The sequence below is a fragment of the Gymnogyps californianus genome, chromosome 1 (assembly GCF_018139145.2).
Source record: "Gymnogyps californianus isolate 813 chromosome 1, ASM1813914v2, whole genome shotgun sequence".
NCBI classification, from domain to species: Eukaryota; Metazoa; Chordata; class Aves; order Accipitriformes; family Cathartidae; genus Gymnogyps; species Gymnogyps californianus.
Window position 1 is genome coordinate 216,733,760 of NC_059471.1, and position 24,232 is coordinate 216,757,991.

General features: G+C 40.4%; 1 protein-coding gene across 3 annotated transcripts in view; it reads left to right on the forward strand.

Annotated features, from left to right (window-relative positions):
* EXOC4 (exocyst complex component 4) overlaps positions 1–24,232 on the forward strand; it is a 417,970-nt gene that overhangs the window by 192,282 nt on the left and 201,456 nt on the right. Inside the window, exons 10-11 of one of the 3 annotated variants that reach the window (XM_050900548.1) lie at positions 2,842–2,938; positions 19,218–19,270. In XM_050900548.1, the coding sequence (XP_050756505.1) occupies positions 2,842–2,938; positions 19,218–19,221 (101 nt within the window). In that variant the 3' untranslated portion in view covers positions 19,222–19,270. Of the gene's footprint in view, positions 1–2,841; positions 2,939–5,870; positions 6,147–19,217; positions 19,271–24,232 lie in introns of those variants that run through there. The other 2 variants (XM_050900541.1, XM_050900532.1) reach the window with 2 other exon arrangements.

Genomic DNA, 24,232 nt, shown 5'->3' on the forward strand with positions numbered 1-24,232 from the left:
GATAGCAGCGTCGAGAGAGGTAAAGGTAAGAGGTGCAGTGCGGGCTGCTGGCATTAGCAAGGACTGTTGCAATGCTGGGTTGTTGTTGGTATGTACGAGGCATCATCAGGAGTAAGATTTACATCTCAGTGTATTTTTCAAGGTAAAATATTTAAATACAAACAAAATTACTTTTCCTCATAGCTTACGCCTACATGCAGAGCATTCATTATTATTAATTGAAAGCTAAGAGCAGAGAATATGTAAAAGCACATTTTTCTCTCAGTGCCGATTCTTCTCAAATCTCGCATAATATGGCCAAGCAGATAAGACAGATTGTTTTATTCCTTGCTATGGAGTTCATCCCAGTCAATAATATTGATTAGTGCAGGGTGACTTGATGTAACAAGAATAACATCCCTTTCTTAATTTGAGCCTGTATTTCCTAGTTCATGCCTCAGTAGTTCATGCTTGGATGAATTCTTCAATAAGTCATTTAAGACACAGACCCCACTGGAAATTGCAGGCTCTGACATTAATAGGGGAAATGAATAATTTTCTTTTCCTAGAGGTTGTGCCTCTTTTTTCCACGATTAAACTGTCACTTTGTGCAAGTTAACTTTTTAAAATGCGAAATGAAATCCCTGAGCTTTTTGGGTTTTAAGAGCTACCTCTTTCTAATTACAATCAGTAAAGTTTTATAAACTCTGTTCTCAGCTGCTTCTTTGTGCTTCCTGAGTCCTTATGTTAGCGTAGGATTTATCAAGAAGCTTCATGTCCTAACGGTGCATTTGGGGAGCTGAGTCAGCTTGTGGAAATACTGCGACTGCAGATATCCAGAGGGTGGATGCATGGATTTCCCACTCCACAGGGAATTTAATATTGTCCCTTTTACCGGGGCACCAAAACAGCATCTTTGAATCTACACCAGTGCTGTGAATTGTTGTACAAAACAATCCTGACCTGGGGGGGGACCGTTTAGGGTATGGAAGAACTGATGTCGGTGACCTGCTTGGTCCTTGGACGTTGCTGTGAGGTTGCTAACAGGAGGGTCAATTAAATCAAGTCATCGAAGAGCTTTTTTTGTAGATTGGTTGCAGGTAATGGTCTAAAACATATAAACTTCACTTTGAAAAGAAGGTCGGAGTCACTCATCGGTCGTGTTCCTCCTCTTACACTTTCCAATTTGGACACATTCTTCTTCTTGTTTCGAGGTAGACAGATGTCAGGGTCAAAAAATTCAATAATCTGCTGGTGTTGTTTTGATTTCAAGTACTTTGTCATTTTCCTGCCTATAAAGCTATCATAGTAATGTGATTAGGTTCTGTATTTATTATTATTCAATCATTAAGGAGAGTTCACATGCAAAATGAAAAGGGCTTGGTAATATCTGGGATATATAGACTTTGCCTAAGTTCGTATTTTAGGTTATTTAAGGTTCTTAGCCAAAAAACTTACTTGATAGGGTTGCTTGTCAGTTGATACCAGCAAGATGATGGTCTGTGTTTTGTGACAAGGGAGCATGACCAAAATACAAGGGATTATGTGCTGAATTGCTGCTAATTTCAGAATGAGATTTTTTCTGATGCTGTCACTTGTCTATGTGTGGGGCATCTGGCTTGTTCTCCTGAAAATGTTTTCTTCTGGAAGGGTAACGAGTGGACTTTGTTGCCATCAGGAAATGCAAGGGTTTCAGGAAATTCAGATTTGCCCTCCTCCCTTTTTTCCTCTCTCAGTATCCTGATTTAAAGTGTTTTGGTGGTAGGAGCTGCCCATGGAAGTGACTTTGGTTCGGATGTAATGACATGCAGGTGGATGTTTCCATGCCACTTGAAGTCTTGCGGTCTGGGCCTGAGGTGTATAAATAATGCTCTCTGAGCTTGTGTTTTACTACCAAGGAGTGCGCCAACTCAACAAGCTTATTTTTCCCGTAGCTGAGAGCCTGTTCGTATGCAACTGGAACTCAGGCGCCAGAGATTTCTGCTGGGGAATTACAGGACTTGGTGTAGGACATGGACTCCTGAGAGACCCAGTAGTGTTAAATGTAATAAATAAGTTAAAATGTCACGTCACTCACAATGAAAACCAAGCTGCCTTCCAAGGGATTGAATGGTGGCATCGTCGGTCAGAGGTGCAGGAGCCTTCCGTACAGCAATATGGGAGCAGCAAAATTCAGTGAAGTGCTGCTCTTAAAACACTTTCTAAGCATTGTGCGCTTCAAAATGCATCTTAGCCAGACGGACGAGACTTTGGGTGTTCATTACACAAGATGAAGGCCCTTGTGCTTTTGAGAAAGGATAATTGAAGTGTGTGCTCGTGTGCTTCGTGTTCGGTTTTGGGCTGTTCCAATAGCTGCTAAAGTCACTGAAGCTTCAGGCTGGAGGTCCCCATCTGTCAGTGGGGTGATGCTTTGAAGAACCGTGAGGCTCAAGTCTCTTAATGGTATCTGGGCATCTCTCGTCTGTGCGATGGGTGTCGTGTTAGCACCTCCAGTCCAGTACACTGGACTTCAGTCCAACTGGTAAATTCGTCTGATGTGGCTGGGAAACTCTTCTGTGGTTGAAACTGGGTCCTGTGCCATAGGAGACCTTCACTTAGCAGTCTTACGGCAATACTGTCGCTAACTATGGGAAGAGGAGCCTACAGTAACGTATAAATACTATCTGTATTGTTCCTATTGCATTGGGAGTACTTTCTCTGAGCAGGAAGAGGATAGAAAGAGCGTATCTTCACATTAATTACTAATCTTTCACCAGGAATGAAGCATTTACAGACAGACCTAAATGTTTAATTATCACTTACTGTCTAAAAATCAGGAGATGTTCAGATCTGTTAGACAACGTGTTTCATGTTATTTTCCAGGAGGACCAGACGATAACTTAATTGAAGGTGGAGGATCCAAGTTTGTCTGCAAACCAGGAGCCAGGAACATTACCATCATCTTTCATCCCCTCCTCAGGTAAGTAAGACTTTCTACATATTTCTAGAGGTGCAAATAATTAGAATAAGCAGAATTAACCTTCTTTCTTTATGGGCACCGTGCCACTTCTGAGGTAACATCCCGCAGCAATGGGCTTGCTGTAAAGTTGTTGATGTGCACACGTGTAAAAAGTAATCACTGGTTGAGCTTGTTGCCGATGCTCTTTAATCTTTTTCAAAATTAACTAGCATACCAAGTGGGATTGCTTGCCTGGGTGACCCCGTTTCATTGAACAGTGTAATTTATTATTGACCCAAGCTGGGAAAAGTTTAGTTGCAGCCTGCCACAAATTGTTTATCGCTGACTGTCCATTCTGCTTATTAAAAAGTCAGAAGGATACTTTATGAACTGCAAGGTAAGTTCATTCTTTGGTAAGACAAGTATGGTCTATGGACTGCAAATTAAATGCCTGGTCTAAAGTTCCCTGCCAATTACTAAAATCTTCACAGCTCATCAAGGACTTCTGGAACTTTAAAACAGAGCGAGTCTATACTAAGCCTCTTCTCACCAAGTCATTCACCTCTAATACTTTAATTTTGCTCTTTTTACTTTGCAGTCTTAACAGTTCATCTGCTTAATTTTGCTGGAATTAAATACTGTGATGTTTTTCTCAATTCATGTCAGTCTTCCACCTCTGCTTTTTCCTTGCAGGGTTTTCCTTTCTCGTCAGACATGTCCTTTCCTATTCAGTGCTAGCACCTTTAGAGAGCATTTTCCTCTTTGGCTCTGCTTGTATTACTCGCTACCATGAGTCACTTAGGCAACAGGGTATGTCTCTTGAATGCTAAAACCAAGCAATAATAAAATAGTAATAAAAAGTAGTTGGAATCTGATCCCCAGAGGAAGGAATATCCTGACTGACGCCTCGGTAGCTGAGAACTGTGGGCATCTGTGACTTCTCAGGACTTAAAAATGCAGACGGAAAGTGCGTAAATTCCTCCAGATTTAAATTTCTGATGTCATGACACTAGCTATTGGAATAATCTTCAGAACAGCACCTGTTGTGAGGCCATACTAAAATTTGTTATGGTGCTTAAGATCTTTCCTTGAAAAAAGGGTTGCGTACATTGTGCGCTCTTCATTTATTGCTAGGTGCCCATAATGAAATGAATAATTTCATGAGCGTATTTCGTTTCAACCTCTGCCTCTTTTAAACAAAAAACTGTGCTAAAAAATAAATTTGCTACAGCATAATTTATAGTTTTCAGCCATTTTATTATGAGAAAAGATGGACAAAGGCTAAGATGCAGTATGCTATTCAAGATATGACCACTATGGTATGGACTTCAATCTCTTAATCTTTAATGAATTTACAGGCTTCTTTCAAGCACAGAGGTGGGTGGTGATGCTCTTATTTTTATTGATGAGATATTTCACATTGATTTAGAAACTGGTGAAAATACTTCTTTCTATTTGCCTTCCTGCTTAATTTTTCCCCCTTTTTTTGCCATCCGAGTCAAACATGAGTGCTCTGCTTTAAATAGCACTTCTCACAAACACTTCACTTTCATTACCAGCTTGCAAGATAGGCAGTAGAAATAATTTGCCTCATAAAAAATAATTGCATCAAGATTAAGGTATCTGCGTACAATATATTTTTCATGCCAACCATCTGCAACATCTTAACTTCCTTGCATTGAGTAGTTCATCAATAACTGCATGAAGAGAAGGAAAACACTCCGTGACCCAGCTTACCCTTTTCTCGCTGCAGAATGGGGTGAGTTTGGGTGTAGGTGAAGACTGTAGAAACTTTTTTAATGTGATTTTACCTACTTTAGTGATCGACAGAGTAAATGCGTGAGTCCTTGCTATCTTAGATTTAACTCGTGATCCTCAACTTTGGCATGTGCATGATGCATGGGATGCAGCCTATCTGGGATGACCATAGGACTGGATTTCTTTTGCTGATGATAATTCCCTACAGGGAATTCTGTTCCTGATGGGAGTCGATAGGAATGACCTGTCCTACCAGCAAACTGGCTTACCCATTGACTCCTGTTAAAATTGGCTATATGATGCTGGCTGTGGGTGTAAAATGCTGAATATGGTGGATTTGCTAAAATATTGACGTTTGCAATAATTTCTAACGCATCATCTTATGTGTGCATTCCTTGTTGGTTCGATCTTTGTTGCCCTTTTCTAGATATTATTGTATTAAGTGTCAAGCTCTTGAGGAGGTAATTGCTGCAGAGGTGTGAAGTTTTCACTTGCTTTGTTTTCCATTTGTTGTCAAGGTTCTTTATGGCCTGCCTCAATCATCTTTCATCGATGTCGCTTGTGCAGGCTTAAAATGAATCTGTTTTGAATTCAAAATGATCAGTATGTTATTTAGAAGGGGTTTTTTTTTCTTGTTTTTATCAAGTTCACATAAATATGTTGACAGAGAAGTTTTAGCACTGTATGGGCTAGCTGATTTTATTAGGAAGCTGAGTGCTTCTAAAAGTATTAAGCTAACTGGATCACTGAGAAACCAGACACTGGCGTGATGATTTAAAGCCTGAGCATCGCATTAAGTGATGGCTTTAAAATGTAATTCAGCACAGTATGTTAGGTGGAGAGTTGTAACCAGAGCATTCATATTCATCAGTCTGAATTTCTCTCTTTTGTACTACTGATATGAAAAGTGTCATTGTCTATCACATCAGAGAGTTGCACAATCACAGCGTTAAGTTTACTGGTTATAATAACCTTGGGTTTGATCCTTTTTTATTTACAAACTGAAGTTGAGCTTGGCTCCAGATCCTTTTGAAGAATACAGAGTCAGCAGGCTTTCAGGGGGCTGCAAATTAACCCCTATATCTCCAGTAACGAAAGTTTATTTAGAGAAACTCCTAACTTAGAACCATGGAGAGTGTAAAGGCAAATACATACAAATGGTTTTCAAAGTCTTCCTTCCCTCGAATTCATTTAGAACAACGAGCCAGAGGTGGGAAGTGAGATGTTACGCCGTTTGGGATGTAGGTCCCTAATTTCCACTAGGACAACTGAGACGCACCAAGCCCCAGATTAATTACCAGGACTTAATGACACCACCACACACGTAATAAATTAATAGTGAATTTTTGGAAGACAAGCGAGTATTCTGGCGGAGATGATTCCTGGGAATAGATTTTACTAACTACATATGAAAACTAATTGCACTTGAAATTGAAGAGGAATACACATCTGATTTTCCTTAATTACATATTGCGGGAGGTGTCAAAAGTATAAAAGTTACCAAAAGAGTCCAGTTGCTTTCTTCATCCTTCGCCGCTAACCAGCATCTGCTTGGATCGTGAAAGCGCTGGTGTTACTGGTCTGTGGACTAACGTCTGCCGTTGGAGGAAGGAAACGTGCGGGACAAGTACTGAAGCCTTTACGTTGTGGAGTATTGAACAGCCTGAGTGATGTCTGTTGTAACATTTGTTTGGTGGGGATTTTTTTTTTTTTTTTTTTACTGTTTATTTGTTTCAGCTGGCATTTGAAAGGCACTTGGCTCTTCAGGGTAATAATCATTTTACATATGCTTTATAGAGTATGTTTATTACCAGACAATTGAAGAACAGATGTCTGCAGTCTTGAGGCTTAAGGGGGAGGGACAGGAGGGACCAGAGATGGAGGGGATGATGGCGTTTGGAATTGTGAAAGCACGGCTGATGCTAACTCAGTTGAACGTTGTTTGGATATTGGGTATTAAGGCCGCGAGGGTATCCATTTATTAATATCAGCCACACTTCATTAAGATCAAGCAGCAATTAAAAGGGTTGTAGGATGGAAGAGAAAGCAAAGTGTTCATTGATTCGGAAGAAGCAGTCGCTTCTAAGCAAGATTGTGTCCTTGTGAAGAAGTGGACTAGAGAGGCTAAATGGGCTTGGCGTCTTTTACCTCTCTGTCGAATGGGCAGTGCCTGTCCTACGGCGTCTCCCTCTTTGCCAGATGGGAAGAACTGCACCGTGTCGGTGATGTTCTCATTGCTGCCATTGATTTCAAAGTCTGGAGAGTAAGAAAGTGAAAAACAAAGTGTTGATTTATTAGAGTACCAAAAAAAAAAAAAAAGGGAAGAAGGAAAGGCAGAATTATTGATTTGACTCTGCTGATGTTGTTTGGGATGCAAAGACTAAAGTTTAAACGCTCAGGTGTGTGCATGGTCCAAGGCACTGCAAAGTTTGCTCGTTCTTGGTATTTCACATTGGTCGGAGTCGGGGGAAAAGAGCAGGTAATAACTTGACATTTTAATTTAACAATTAAGTGATTATGTTCATTTATATTGGTCTCCGTCATTTAAAGGAGTAGCTTTTGACTTGATGGCATTTTTGGAATTTCCTGTTTCTTCCAGTTATGTTAATGCTAATAAAAGAGTGATTGCTCTTTTAATAAATAAAATAAATGCTTTAGGGAATAATCAAGGAGGATAGTCATTTACTTTTGCTGCCTGTTGATATCAGCATATTCCTCACCAACTGGTGGCAGTCAGGTCTGAACTGCTGAAGGTCAAAATTCAGACTCCGCTGGTAACCTGTCCTTGGGAGGGAGGTGCACGACGTACAGAATATGTACATACACGCAGGTACATGTGTATTAGCAGTGATGTTTTAGCTTTCCATGCTTTGGGAATAATCGTGTCAAGCTTCTGTTTAATTCAGGATGTGTCAAGAGAAAAGGTACTGTATGTAGAATTTAAATCCTCTGTTTATTTTGAAAATGTTGGGAGGGGATGGCGAAGTTCTCGTCATTCCTATGAGGCATCTAAGTCCTTTGGTCTTTGCGAACATCAACCGCTGCTGCAGCCGAGCAGTGTTCATAAGTAGATAACTGTACCTGATACAGAACTATGTACGTAACTAAGAACCCCTGTGTACCTCGCTGATAGTCCCTTTTATTAGTACATTTGTACAGCTATGATAAGAAACAACTAATTTGATTTTAAAATATGCTGTAATATCTGGTAGTTGTGTGCTATAAAATTAAATTTGATAATATGGGAAATGTGTTATTTGGGAAGCAAAAGGAGTGTGAAAATTAGATTAGTTTGTTAGTTATATTTAGGATGTTTAGACTATGTTAAATGATGCCAAGTATGTTAAGAAAAATATGTGGTATTTTATGAGTCTAAGGGGTATATATTATTATTGAAGTAGATGGAAAATGTCAAATAATCCTAGGGCACAGATAATGCTAAATAATGAGAGCTGATGTCTTTAGCTTTTTGAAATCAAACCTAAAATACTTGATTTTAGATAAATCGATAAAACCGACTCAAGCTGGGAGAGAGAACTTATAATACTGACTGCTTAAAGTTTGTATTTCAGATTGAATAACGTTCAGAGGATAAGGAGTTAAGTAAAAAAAAAAAAGTCCGAGATGCTGTTATGTACACAGGAAGACATTGTTTGCAAACTTTTAAAGTCAGTGACCTCTTAAAAATATAACCATCCAGATTTCATCAGTACTGGGTTTTTTAAGTCTTACATTCAGACATGTCCCTTATCTTCAAAGAGAGGGAAAAAATATCACTTAGTTAATGTAAATCTTGCTGTTGCCATGTAGGCAATAGCTTCCCTTTAGAGAGGGAGGCTATGGAGGCAGGGAGATGGTGCCTCTCTGCAGTGCGGCGGGACAAACGGGGCTCAGAGCAGGAGATCTCGACTCCTGCTTCTCATTACAGTACCAGTAGTCACCATGATGCTTAATATTCCCATCTTTATTTTGGAATCGTTAATACTGATCCTTGAGTGTGACAGATGCTTGATGCAACTTCTCGTACACTCGCTGTTTACTTCAATTGACCTGAATCGAAATCTTAAGGGAGCAATTTGACACCCACCTACTGAATTTTTTTCTCCCCCTGGTTTAATGAGTGTTTAGAAGACATTTAGTTGACGAGTCCCTTGCTGTTGACATTTAGTACTTTATATCTGTCAACAGCGGGAATGAATGTTTCTTGCAGGCGAATCCTAACTCTTTTCTCTTTGACAAGCTCTCATAAAGTCTGCGTTGCTGAATTATAAAGACACATTTCAGAAAAGCTTGTTGTTGTGACACTGCTAAGAAAAGGTTTAGTTCTGACTGAGGCCATCGCAGAAACAGGGCACATGCACGGGGAAGGGATGGGGAACAGCTTCACATTTTGTGCTTTTTTTTTCCCCCAATGCTTTATGAGGACTGACAGTCTTACTGTGTGTGTCTGATTAAAGATGACAGTTTATAAAAACCTTAAGGTAAGGCTGTTCATTTTTGATGACAGAAAATAAAGCAATCCCCCCCCTACCTCCCACACAAACAAAAACTCTTACACGCCAAAAAAACTCTTAATATGTGATGCATTGATTTTATATTGTCTATCAGAGAATGTGCTTCAGCAGATCAGTCAAGTTTTGAGTTTTCAAACATGCTTCATCCATACGGAAAATCAACAGCCTGTCAGAAATTTCACATGTCTCCAGCTCCTCCTTTCCTTCGGATGTAATACAACCTGAAGGAACATAGAAATTTTGACATTTGCAAGAACTTAGGCTGGATAGCTGAAAACAGTGTTAATTCAATTCCATGATAATGAATTACTTCTAACCCGTATTACGTTCATCAAGCCAACAAAGTAGTTTTAGCTCATTTCTTAATGGAAGCGCTGCTTAAGTTTAGTACTAGCATTTAACTCATATTCTCACAGAGCGGGATTAAGGTTCCCTGTATTGCTGAACACTGTTATTTTTATTATACTGTAAATAGGGATTTATGATGTCATATGAGTTTTCAGTGACTTATTTATTCCTTGTGAATACTGCATCACAAGTCCTCAGTCATGTCTTAGAATAGAGTAGTTGGGTTGGAAGGGACCTACAACGATCATCTAGTCCAACTGCCTGACCAATTCAGGGCTGACCAAAGGTTAAAGCATGTTGTTAAGGGCATTGTCCAAATGCCTCTTAAACACTGACAGGCATGGGGCATCTACCACCTCCCTAGGAAGCCTGTTCCAGTGTTTGACCACCCTCTCGGTAAAGAAATGCTTCCTAATGTTCAGTCTGAACCCCCCCTGGTGCAGCTTTGAACCATTCCCACGTGTCCTGTCACTGGATACCAGGGAGAAGAGCTCAGCACCTCCCTCTCTGCTTCCCCTCCTCAGGAAGCTGTAGAGAGCAATGAGGTCACCCCTCAGCCTCCTTTTCTCCAAACTAGACAAAGCCAGTGTCCTCAGCCACTCCTCATAGGACGTGCCTTCCAGCCCCTCCACCAGCTTTGTTGTCCTTGTCTGGATGCATTCAAGTACCTGAACACCCTTCTTAAATTATGGAACCCAGAACTGCACACAGTACTCAGGGTGAGGCCGCACCAATGCTAAATACGGCGGGAATGACAGCAAATCTTAAGATGCACCAGCAAACCTTGTGTAAATCTGCTCCTCTGGTTCTTTCCCAAAGAGATGGTGAGCACAGCTGGTGGATGTGGGTTAAGAAGTTTGCAGGAAGTGCTGATTTCGTACTGTGCAAAGAATAATCATGGGTTTTCCTCCAATTAGAGGAGTTGATGTTGGCCTGGAAGAGGGTTATTTTTGATTTTTTGAGCTTGCCATAGTGTCACACAAAATTTTAACATGGACAAAAGCCAGCACGTCTTGTATGTGGACCTGTGAATTTGTTGTTAATCTAACTGGTGTTTTACTAAGTGTAATCAAAATAGAACAATTAATAGTAAGTACTCTTACGATGAAATTACAATAGACTTATAAAAATCTGGATTTATAGACCAGATTATCAAGTTATTACTAATTCTCTTTAGTATTTTAATTAAAAAATAAAAATCAAGTCTATTCTGCCCATGACGGTAACTGGTAAGTGATCTCCATGTCTTTTTCTCAACCCACAAGCTTTTCCATCTTATTTTCTACCCCCTGTCCTGTTAAAGAGGGGGAGTGAGAGAGCAGCTGGGTGGGGGTCTAGCAGCCAGCCAAGGTCAACCCACCACAAGAAGCTACTCTGGTCTTCCCAGGGTCTTACAGATGCCAGCAAATCTTTGGAGCAGTCCTAAGAAGGAAGAGGATAAATTTGAGGAAATTCATTTTAGTGGGTCTTGTCCGATGCCAGGTGTGGCAAGTAGTCTGGGGAATTCCACTTATATTTCTCACATCACATCACTGGACCAAATAATTTTAAGTCAGAGTGTTTCCTTACCCAACAGCCAGCGAGCCAAAGGGCCTCTGAAAGTCAGCTCCACTAGCATGTTTTCCAGACCTAAATACTTTAAAAAAAAAAAACCAAACCAACCAAACCCAAACAAATCTGTGTTTTTCCTTAAGAGCATGTAATATACCTGAAATTCTTTCGCTTTCTTTTAGCTCTGTTTCCATGTAAAACTGTGTGTATTAGCTAACTTCCAGCTAACTCTACAATTTTACAAGGGTATGCTCAGTTAAAATATCTTCTGTAAGTACTCATATGATGGCTGCAAATTTATTTGGCAGAATTAAAAAAAAAAAGATCTGGGAAAAAGAGGGTTTTTTTTTTTTTCCATTAATCCACACCTCTCCAACACAAACTTACAGGCAGCCACATTGACTGACTGATTCGCTGCCTGTGCTTTACCCAGGCAGACAGATGAATTGGTTCAGATTATTGTAGCAGGGACTTGCAAGGTGAGACAGGACTTGTAAAATGCACAGCTTGCTTTCAAAAGAAACTTGAATCTTGTGTGAACTCAAACTGGCTGTAAATTATCATCGCCTGATGGCACCTTGTTAGCGGGATAGGTGCAAGAAGTTGATTAGAGATGGTGAGCAACCTTCCTTTGTTACCAGAAGGTCGTCTTCTCAGATTGCAACTGAGACTGAAGGAAAGGAGCTGGTGTAGGAGAAGCATGGACCAAAACTCACACTTTTATTTTTCTTTTTTATTTATTTTACTAGTTACATGCTAATCTGTTCTACAGACATTTTCAGAATGTTCCATATGTGTTTTATTCATGAAATGAGAGATTAAATATGATTGAAATGGGTCTTACATGCATTGAAGTTTATAGATTTTGTTTTTTCTTTTTCCTGTTTCTTTTCCTTCCCCCCAGAAGCATGAGTATTGTGGTACTTAAAAACCTGTTGGTCAGAAAAGTATTTAGCAAAGCTGGAAGGGAAGAATGGATCCATTTGTTTAATGTAACCATCTTAAGTATGAAATGGCTTAATCTTCGAATGCTTTAAGGAGCCTGAGTTACACACCGAGATCCACATTTAATGCTTTGGCTTATCAGATGCTATAAATCTCTTTAATCACAACGTGAGATTCTCCCATGCAGGAGCTGGTGCCTTTCTAACAGCTCAGTTGGCATTGGGGAATGAACTTCCGCAGCAGCTAAAACTTGCTTTAATAGCACCAGCTTTCATTTCAAATATAGCAAGTACTGCTCTGACGCTGCAAAAAAATCTGCAAAGCAACAGAAAAACTCGCAAGGCAAAAATAGAAAAGAATCCTTCATTTTCGTTGTGGAAGAAAAGGGAAAAAAACTTGACAAATTCTAAGTTTGTAATCTGGCTGTGGAAGCTGTTCAGCAAATACGTTAGTGAGGGCTTTCCCTGAATATAATAGGGGAAATCCAGGCGTGAAAACCTAGTGTGGCTTAAGTCCAAGCTACAGTATTATTGCCCTGAAAAACTTTGGAGAGTGCGTGTGGTTACTTTCATAAAGCTTTATGAATTTTTGATTGAAATACAGGAGAGCTGTTGCTTGATGGGAACAAAAAAGGTGATTCCTGTATTTTGTATTTGCTGTTAAAAGCAAAGATGTGAAGCCCAGAATGACAGTGCTTTTTGGACCCCATTTCCCCTGTACAGCAATCATAGGAACACACATCTGAGAGGAAAGCGTTTTGATTTTTTTATCATTATTATTTTTTTACATAAACGTCGTGTTGTTTAGCTAAAGGGTCTTCTGTGAAAAGCCTTTGGTTAGTGAACTGGAGCTCCCTTAGTCTTGGGCCACTCATGCCGGAGATCTCTGCTTTGTGTTTTAGCTAGATTATTCTTGCTAGGTTTTTGCAAAACTATTTGAAACCTTCTGTACCATTTAGAATTTTGTAATTTAGGGAAACTAGCTGTTATCTCAGAGCACGGAGGTGAATTTCAGTCTTCTCCAGGGATACTAGAAGGGAAAAAAAGAGATTTTGAAAGTATTTAATTTATGATTTCAAAGAGTGAAATCTGAAATGTTTATTTCAACTATTATCCTCTTTTCAGTTTCCTGAGCAGAGCTAAAAATAATGGTTTTAAAGTTACTTCACCAGTAAACTGCATTTTTCCATTCTGCTGAATTCTGTCATGGATATTACAGTGCAGGACCCTCATTTATTCCTGTTTTATGGACCAGGTTCTTTGGTCCGGCTGTATCGAATGCGGCTGCACAACCACTTGCAGGGATTTCATGCTGCCCCAAAGGCGCGTGGCAAAAGGAGGGTCCTTGTAGCACCACAGGAGATGCCTTGCAGGGAAGTCAGCCCACGGAAGAGCGTGTTTTTTAGACACCAGGTCATACACAGAGTAACTTTTTGGTGGGATGTTCCTGAGGAGTTTAATTGTAAATTCTGGTAATTTTTAGAGATCTGTAGAATAGCCATAAATAAATTTTGCAGGAAAGAAGTTGGCCTTTATTTTGGGTCCCAAGCATCTTGAATACCGGATGGATTAGCAGTAATTGCACATTGTGTAATACCACTGCTAAGCATTTCCCTAGCTCCTTTTGTCTGATAACTTCCAAGCTTTTCAGAGACATCAATTCATTAACACCTCAACATGAAATTGTGCTGTACGTGGAAATCCTGGTTATGTGACTGCCAGGGATGAAGCCGTTGTGGATGAAGCATCAAGTTGAATGGTCATAAATTCTGTGCAGATTTGGAATAGGCAGAACAGAACTGAAAGTCATAAATTCCCCAATGTTATTAATTAAGGTCAAGATTTTCAATTTTATTGTAACTTTGTCTCTCTGGGTTGTAGTTTTACAAATGGGTTTGTTCTGGGGGGTGCAACAGGTCTGTGACAGCTCAGTTTAGCTCTGAGAGTCCTTCTGTAGCCTGGTAGCAATGGCTCTGCTGCCTGCTCGTACTTGGGTGATTTAGTCAACTTTTACTTGGGTGATTTAGTCAACGCTGAGGACTACATCTAGCACAAGGTGGTATGGGCGCCTTGCGCAAGCTTCAGGCAGCTGTCTTCTCATCATTGCATTCCTTAAAGTCACATTCTTCTGCTGGCTTTGAAAATGGGAATATTCTTTCTGGAGACCGTGTCTGAAATCTAGATGAAATGCTGGGAGCCTCTTAGCGCAGGGTTGGTGACCCCACTCCCGGGTGGTAGCGACAAGGCCACGTAGAACTGGTCTCGGACCACGTGTCTGACGCCATTTAATCACTTCTGCCTCTGCTTCCTTCTCTGTAAATTGGAGATAACTCTTATTCCACACATCAGTTCGGTAGTTTGTCATCTGTAGATGAATAGCACTGTCAGACAACTGACTGTGGCTGTCCTGTGGTGTGGGGTTTTATGGACGGTTAAGTGCTTCTGCACTCAGGCACAGGGCATGAAAAGGAGAGTAGGAAGCTGCGTTTCTGTCAGGGTGGACTCCAGTGAATCACGGCTTGTCTAAGTGTTGTGGATGTTTATTTGAGTATATAGACACCAGTAAATAGTTTTGTTCCTGGAGAAAATCCAGATAGTGACGTATCACCTGGAATTTAATTTTTGAAATGGACCTTTAGATGCAATTGCGGCTCATGATAGTGGCAACTTGGGATTTCAGGAGCCCAATAGGACCAGTTAAGGCCATTGCCTTAGTTCTGTCTGTACCTTCAGATCAGTTGGTTTCTGGGGGTTTTTTTGCTGTGGAATAGTAAAACAAATGTTACAAAATAGCAGAAGCTAGCAGCATCTCTTTTTTTCCAGTCTTTATTGTGACTTAAGAACCAATCCTTGCAATAATACTTAAAACTAATGGAGTGGTGGTACCGGGGATGCTAAACAATGTGATGATGCCTCTGAACACGAAAGCACTTCTTTTATTTACGTTTTATTTTGGCTGCCCCGGCTGATTTATCATAGGATAGAAAGACTACAGAGAAGGCAGTGTACTAGCAGTGCTGTGTATACTGTAAATGTAATGATGATCAGGTTCTGACTGAAGCTCATAGTGGATTTAATAATTTTAGTGACTTTCTTCAGTAAACTCATTATCTCTGCAGTAACAGTAAGAGAGTGAGTGTTTCAAAAGTAAAAAAAAAAAAAAAAAAAAAAAAATGTTTACACTCCGTAAGGTCAAATAGCATTGCTAACTAAGTGCAGATCCCTCAAAAATTGTCTATTCCTTGGTTTTGGGATACCCAAGCTGATAATTTTTAGTCGTAAGCCAGGTAGCTAGTTCAGTGGATGTGAGATGTAATTGTTCCGCATACAAAGAAAAATTGGAGACCTTCTAGAAATAACACTCAATACAACAAGAAGAGAGGAATATTGGGAAGTGTCGGATTTGGTTCTCTTCTAATAGGTCTCCAGAGCTCTCAGGAGAAAGTCACCATTCTGCTGCTTTTGGAGGAGGATGAGTAACAGCCATGGAGAGCCGTGGTCTGGTGGATGGCCAGACGGTGGAGAGATCACAGCACAGAAAATCAAAACTGCTCCATGGAGTAGGAAAATTTAAATGTTCTGAAGTTTTATAGTACTACAGGGAGGAAATAAAACCATCCTCTTTTGCTACAGCTTTACAAAAGGGGGAGACAAGTCTTCAGTCTAGAATCGTTGTTCATTTTGTTTTACAGGGCTATGCAGTTTATCACTGCAATCCATTCCTTATTGTGAAAGTCATCCCTCTTGATACATACCGTATAATTGATTTTGATGAAAATGGGTCTTGCAATTCATTCTGAAAATCAGACTGGGCCTGCACCACATGTAAATCATTAATCTGAACTGAAAGCAAATTGTTGTTAAAAAATAAAAGTTAATTAATTGCAAGGAATCTCTAGATTGCTGGTTGCTATCTTTTCTTAACATTGGTATTTCACTCTCTCTCCTTTGCCTGGCTCCTAAATCATTGTTTCGTCTCCTTCCAGGCAGCATTAGTCCTAGTTCTTCATGACACTTTGAGTATTTGAGAGTATTTTCTGCTTCCCATTCATCCAGGTCAATCTTTCTTCTATGTAAGAGGTGCCAAACTTGTCGCCTATATGATCTGCTGATAAAAAAGTTCATCCAGCCTCCGCTCAGCTGCCTTTTTCCCCACAGTCCCCACTGCTGGCGTGTGTCCGGTCACACAAGAGGTGATTCCCTTCCAGCCATGTGAAATGCCTGTTTTCTGTTGTTGATGGGAGGAGATCTGCCATGTGCATCCCTCAAAAGCCTCCTAAAGAAAATGTTTGGCACTTCTTCCATATTAAAAAAAAACAAATAGAAGTTGTCAAGGACGGAGAACTATTGTTCGAGTAAGCAGAGTGGGTACTTATTATCAGTTTTAGATACGCCCAGGCCAATAGTTAAGTGTTTTTTTCTGGTTAGTTTGATGAAAGGCAGTAATGGGTTTAATTGCTGGTTGTCATTTGTAATGTAGTATATGCGGTATTAGAATTATTCTGATAATGTGTTGTAATTACCTACCATCAAGCGTTTTACAATGTTAAAAATACGATCTTTGAAGTAATGTAGCTAAGTTCTTTGAATTGAAGGCAATAGCTATTGAGAGTACAATACCATTTAAAAATGTCAATCAAGTCAGTTAGGTAAACAAAACGAAGGTGGTGGGGTTTTTTCCATAAATTCTTCCTGTGCCCTTAAACCTTCCCGAAAGCTTGACAGAATAAGCAACATACCTGGAGGGCTGATAAATAAAAGCTATTTCAGAGTTCCCTGCACACACGCCCGGTTTGAAAAGTCCTGTGCGTCTTCCATAAAGCGCTATCCAGAAAGCCTCTTTGTGTTCAAACCCAAAGGGATTACTATTCATTTTGGCTTTGCTATAGTAGGAGAGAAAAACTCTCTCAGGTAGCGTTGCCCCTAATTCTGCGTGAGAAATGATGGTGCTAAATGGTAGATGGGGCAAAGTTTTTTAAAAAGGCAGAGGTTTCAATTTGCATTGACCTTATCTACACACAGAAATGAATCAACAGATGCAAATGAAGCAGGGGAGGCTGAACTACCAAATTTGTATGCTTAGTTGCTTCAGTCGTGTGCCTAGTCTGGCAAAGAAAGGGAGAGGGAGAGAAAAAAAAACCCTGAAGTCTAATGAATAGAAGTGTGGCTCCTAATGACCTTTACCTACTGTTATAATTTTGATGTAGAACAACCAAATTCCTGAAGATGTTTAATCAGCAATGTTGAATTTTGATGAAACCACGTGCCACACTCCCATTACTGCTGCAGAAATTAATTATCATTCATAGCAATATTCTTGATTCATAAAGATTAACACCAGTGAACTGTCACCTTTTCACATTCTTTCCATCCTAGGTGTCGCAAAGCCTAGTGTAAGATAGAAGCAATGTGCGCTCGCAGCCCAGAAAGCCATCCGTATCCTGGGCTGCATCAAAAGAAGCGTGGCCAGCAGGTCGAGGGAGGGGATTCTCGCTCTCTACTCCGCTCTGGTGAGACCCCACCTGCAGTACTGCCTTCAGCTCTGGGGCACCCAGCCTAAGAAAGACATGGACCTGTTGGAGTAGGTCCAGAGGAGGCCACAGAGATGATCAGGGGGCTGGAGCACCTCTCCTATGAGGAAAGACTGAGAGAGTTGGGGTTGTTCAGCCTGGAGAAGAGAAGGCTCCAGGGAGACCTGATTGCGGCCTTTCAATACTTAAAGGGGGCTTCATAAGAAAGATGGGGACAGACTTTTTAGTAGGGCCTGTAGCAATAGGACAAGTGGTAATGGTTTTAAACTAAAATAAGGTAGATTCAGACTAGATATAAGGAAGAAATTTTTTACGATGAGGGTGGTGAAACACTGGCACAGGTTGCCCAGAGAGGTGGTAGATGCCCCATCCCTGGAAACATTCAAGGTGAGGCTGGATGGGGCTTTGAGCAAGCTGGTCTAGTGGAAGATGTCCCTGCCCATGGCAGGGGGTTGGACTTGATGACCTTTAAAGGTCCCTTCCAACCCAAACCATTCTATGATTCTGTAAGTATCCCACATTGATAAGTCAAACTCCACACCCATTCAGATATGAAATTTATTTGGGTAACAAAGCATCAAATGAAAGGTGAATTAAAACATCATGCATATATTCTATATTTTTAGCCTAGATTTTTTTTATTAAGAGGTTTAAATAGATTGCATCTTTTTTTTTTTCTGCAGGGAAGTGCACGAACATGTGTAGTCTCATGATGGGACTTATATCATTCATTGCAAACCTTCTAAAATCATGACCCAGAATTTCCCCTAGCCCATGGCATTTAAGAAATTATTGTTCCTCTAGTTTAACATATGTTGCCAAAAAAGAAAGATAAAAAGACCGATGGTGTGACAGTAGTGACATTTTTCTTCTTCCAAAAAGAAGATGAAATAAAATCTTTCTTCTAATTCTTTCAAATTCCTGAAGCTCAGGTAGATCTTGTCAGAGACATGTCTTGCGTTCAGGTGGCCTGCCGAATTTTAAAGGCAATTTAAAATACGTTGTTTTCCTCTCCTTTAAATCAAACTGGGATAACTGGGGCTGACAGTAGATTTTTACAGAGCTTAATAGGCGTAAATCTCTCTCTGGATGGAATTAGCATCAGGCATGAAGAGCCCGGCTCGGGGAGAAGATGATGTCAGTGTCGCTAACGGGCATTTTCTAAGACTTCCCTGCGTTTGGTGGCAAGTCCCAGCAGCTCAACACAGAAAAAAGTCAAATTGTCAAAAGTCATTAGTGGTTGTCGCTTCATAGACCTTCACACTGGAGTTCCCCCTTTAGAATTTCAGTGGAATGATTTTTTTTCTTCATCTTCAAGTAAGTAGGACAATCAGATGTTGTACAAAACTGCTAGGATTTAACCCATTCATAGCTTTTTGGTTATGGCTGCAAAGAAACGGCGAATTTAGGAGTTTGAGGTTCAGTTCCGTGCTCTGCCAGAACCTTTTCTACTTCTAGTAAGTCTGTTTATACCCAAATCCCCAAGGATACATTTTGAAGCTTGATTTCGTCAAGAGATGCAGGCCTTTTGGGTATGGCTAGATAAGCTTTGCTGAAACTTGTTGATTTAGGACGTACCAACTAGTATATCAGACCTTTTAATTCATTGTGTTTCTACATTGTTTCACCTCTTTTTTTTTTTTTTTTTTTTCAGGTAGTCTCCAAACACTGTTATTTTAGTGAAGTAACATTTTAAATGAATTGCCCAAGGAAGGACTGTAGTTGCCCTGTTTCCATTGTTCTTTGTGAAACTAAACAAGTCAGTGCTAAATGGTGCTATTTGCCTCTGTTTATGAATGAGTGCCCTTTCCACGGATTTATTCCTTAGGTTCTAATTAGGAACTTCTTGATTGTTAATTGGAGCAGTTTGACAGAGGAAAGAGGAGACTGATTAAGTAGGAGGTGAATAAGCTAATATCTCGTAGTACAGGGTTTGTCCTGAGGACTCTCAACCAGCACCATCCAGGTAGGAGTCCTTCATCGCTCGTCTCCTACAGCATGAGAATTTGGTCTAGCCTTAAAGGCTTCTTCTGCACAGCTATTTCAACACGTGCATTTTCCTTACCCCTCCGATTTAGCCATTCTAGCAAAATCCCTCCAGAGCCGTGTTCACTGGCAAAGATTTCCTTCTGTCCTGGCTCCTTCTGCTCAAGGTCCATGTTGAAGCGATGCTGCGATAACGCTCTAATTCCATCTCCACCAGGATATTTGCTGCTCCAGTGTAGTCACTGAAGCAGAAGTCTGAGAGGGGGATTTTTAAATATATTCCTTTTCTGTTCCTTTCTCTATGAGAGGTGGATTTTGGGAGCCTTATTTAGATCCCCCCCCCCCCCCCCCCCAGATTCTCAGATACAAAGTGGTGCTGCTACCCAAGGGTGTTGAAACTGTGGTTTATAGGAAGTTATTTTTATAGATTAATTTTTTGCACGTAGTCATGCAGAAATAGAAAGGTTTCAGTTCAGTGTATATGCTTTGAATTCCCAAATTTTAAAGGATCTAGTAGTAATGCTTTGGTGTTCTAATTAAATACCTAATTATGTTTAGCAGTTTTACAGTTTTTGCCAGTTTCTGATGGCTTTTACTGTGCCGATCTTTGCTGTTTGTGTCATTTAAAGCATATGTTTGAATTCTTCCATCTCCTGTGTCTTGTCATTTCCTTGCTCTTTTTTAGAACTGATAAGTAACTTGCAAAATAATTGCACAATAAGAAATATAGTGTAATTTTTTGAAAGATACAGAACCAGTAGGTATCCCCTCAAGAAAAAGAAATAGAGAACCACAGTGCAGCTGCAGGTGCGCTGAGAGCAAGGACCCAGCTGGTTTGGGGAGTAGCAGAGTGGTTGGGGGCATGTAAGTCTTTTCCTTGCAGCATTTGGTTTTATAATTGTGTGCGTAGTATCCCCCTTTAGAAGCAAAATGTATCGAGGGGAAAAGAGAAAAGCAAAACAAGAACATAGAAGTCACCTTAAACTTGGCCTGGAGGTGCTTTTTACAGTAAATCTTTTGACATTTTTGATATCCATGTCATTACAAAGTTGGGGGGAAAATTCCCACCTTGTATGACAAACCACCCCAGAGAGAGCAGTTGTGTCACAGGCCATTAATGTTCATCATTACGAAGCGTAATGTGGCTTTTTCCTTTGTTCAACTCCATCCAGATTTATCTAGGAGGTGTATAGAGGTGGCCAAGGGGTATAGCAAGAAGTGAAGTTTCAAGCTCAAGGGTTGTCTCTCTCGCGTAGCATCTCGAAAACACTATTGACCCAGAAGGCACTTGTACCGAATTGTTGGCAAGGGGTGCGTGACTTCGGTGTCACTTTGGTTTTAAGAGGGAATGCTGGTTTATGGAGATAGATGAAGCCTGCGTGCTTCAGGGAGCCTTCTGGGGCAGGAGTTAGGGTTGGCTCATGCTGGAGTGCACCCAGCGCACATGGGGATGGATATGTTGAGATGGTGTCCTCGGGCCTTTGCATTATCGCAGCTTCCCTGTGGTGCCAGCAGAGATGGTCAGCGTTCCTCAGCTGGAAAATGCCTGCCTTTCACAATTTACTGTACTTCAACTTCCGTGATTAGGGTTTTTTTTCCCTTTGTTTAGCTATTTGCTGTGTAACAAATAGCACAGCAACATCTAGGCCAAAAAGGTACCCCCTCTTTTCACACGCTACTGTGCCTTTTTTTGTGTATTTCTATAGAAAAATTTCTCAGTTGCACTAAGGACGCTATTAAGTCTTTGAAACACAACATAAGAACGATCAGTTTCTTTTTATTATAATACAAGTCACTGTGGTAACTAAGTGCTGATACAGTCTGTCTGGTCTATTTTTAGGAAGTCCAGAGCAGGATGAATTAAAAAAAACATACGTTCATGGGTTACTGGGAGGTGCTGAGCTTTGTTAGTGTGAGATTCAAACCAACTTTTTCATAGAGTCCTCAAACAGCAATACCACAGATGTATGCACTGCAAAAGGTCCTTTGGGCTGCACCATCAGTCCTCAAGGAGTACTTGAATTAGAAGACGGAGACAATTTCAGTGAGAGCATCACCCAACAGATGCAGAGCGTGAGGTTCTCCTCCGTTCCGTTGCTGCTGCAGAACTGTAGCAGAAATCCAGCTCAGCAAGAGCGACCACAAAAAGTTAGGTCTGAAGGCGGGAATGGGAGCAAGATGCCCTGGAGCAGGTCTGCAGTTAGATCTGCCCAATTTCACAACTGCGTGGAAAGATCAGATCTGAGCGTTGGTTCTCTTCTCTCTATTCCCCTTGAGACGTTACTGATGTTCTTAACATTACAGATTACAAAGTAAGACGCACAGCTTAAATTCCCGTCTTATTTGTAGCCTACAAGACCTGATCGTTGATGCTTTGGGAGTTTGTTTACCAATCCCCATCAATTTTCAGTGCCATGGAGCCTTGCCTGTTAATTCCACGGCACATCAGCAGGAAAAACCTCATTGGCATGTGTTGGTTCTGAAGAGGATGGACAAAGCATCAGTTTAGGTTTTGAGCAAGGGCAGTTTAGTTTAAATATCCACAAAACAAGCTTTGTTCACCCTAAGGAAGCAGGTGACTAAAACTTTGCAACGCTGCTTTAATTGAGGGGTTTTTTTTAGCCAACTTCTTTCTTATTGAACTTGCCGTCACACCCTGTTCTCTCTCCTCCTGTCTCATAGATGAGGGTCCAGAATCTGAAGTGAACCACAAGTAGTCAGGAGCACATGTCTGTGTGGGTAGGAGCCTTAGCAAGGGCTCATCAGGCTGTTTGCTGGACAGTCGCATCCTCATCTCCTGCACAAGGACAAAGCTCAGGTGATAATGAAATCTGCACGTTTTCCTTTAGGATATTTATAACTATGGTGAAAATTTGCTCTTGCTTTGCATGTCAAATAGGTGGGAATATCTATTCCCACAGTTAAATTCCATCCAGGGATAAGTACAGTACGAATATACTTTTTCACCTTCTGAATTACATATGAAAGAGAGAGCATGATCTGATTCTCTGCTTACTGAAATAAATGTCAGAAAGGACATGACCTAATTATCTTGCTTCCCATTTTCCATCTACATGAAGTCTTTCGGCTTTGTGGGTGTTTTTTAAAACCACTGATTTTTGTCATTGATCCTAGAATTTCCATAATTTCAGTGTTCACCAAAGAAGGCGATGAAGTATGTATGTGTATTATAATTATGTGATGACATGCAAATAATGTCTCCTAGGTGAAGAATCCAAGATTCTGATACTGATAAACCTTAAAAAAAACCCTTTGGTTAAGCTCAGACTATGTCAGTCTCAAGGTAACGACTTTCCTTGCTTTAAGTCCCAAGTGAAACATAAATAGCTATATACCATTTACCTCAAACTTCTTAATCCTCTTTTTCATTCTGCCACTTCCTTTGTTGCCTCAACGCCAAGTTGATACTTGTAGTTCAAGGGCAAAAATTAAAGCATTTTGATAACCCAGTCTGCAAAGGGCTGGACATTATAAACTGAAATGTTAATTGTATGCAAAGGAGCTTTGAAAATGTGTAGGAATTTGGAGGAGGCTTGAAATTTAATGGATCTAATAACATTTGTGTTGTCTTGAGATTGTGTGCATTGTATTTACATGTGTTCCTTCAAGTCATGAGTTTATGTTGTTTATATAGGTCTGACACTCTTCTTGGGCTATGAATTGCTATTTATGAGCTCCTCAAAGGATTAGTGCAGTAGACATGATGAAAGGAAATGGGCGCTTGTCATTAGTTTTATTACATCATAGAATTTTCAATACCCTTGAAAATAGAAGCATTTTTTTGTTCTTGTTTGGTTTTGCCATAGCATAGTGTTGTATATCTAGTTTTATTGGAACCTGCAGTCTTTCAAGACTGCATTGAAGACTCTTACATTCAATGCCAATTAGTTTTTTCATAAGGCATTTAAATATGTTGAAATGTGTGTGTCTGTGGAGCAGAGGGGACAGAAGCACATAGAGGAAAAGGTAAAAATCTCCATTAAGCTTTTTATCTCTGCTTGAAAGGCAGAAGAACGGACAACGCTCATGTTGAGTTCACAGCTATCCCTTAGACTTCTCTAGTCAAAGTATTAAAGTATCCAAAAATACTAAATGACCCTATTTACTAGAATTATTGGGATAATTTATTATTAGAATAATTATTCTCATTATTTTTATGCTTAAATAAATATGTTTTAAGTCGCATCTTGGCTGCTTTTCACAACAATTAATTAAAACAAGGCTGCTTCTGGGAAGAGGGTGCTGTCGAGCCCTGTAGGGCTGAGACACCAGCGACTCTGATGTTAATCTAAGTCTAGATGAATTGCATCCTCGTATTACTCTTTCCCCTTTGTTTGAATCTTCCACTGGAAAGCTTCTAAGAGAAGATGGAGGGGGGGGCAAAGGGTTTTAGGTTTGAGATCAAATTGTGTGTAGCTATTAAAGGCTGGTAGGACATTTGCTTTGAAAAGATTAACCTATTGTCAAAATCAGCTAAAGTGGCAGCACCGACTCTGTTTCTCCCCCTCCCTAATGAATTTGAGTGTCTCAAGCCTTTGAGGTGTCAGTGAGATCTGCACCACATATATTTTTTGCCGTACAAACTCTGATCCTCAGGTTTAACCAATTGGACACCCTCCGTTGACAGTACGTGTCATCTTCACCCTGCGACAATCACTGAGT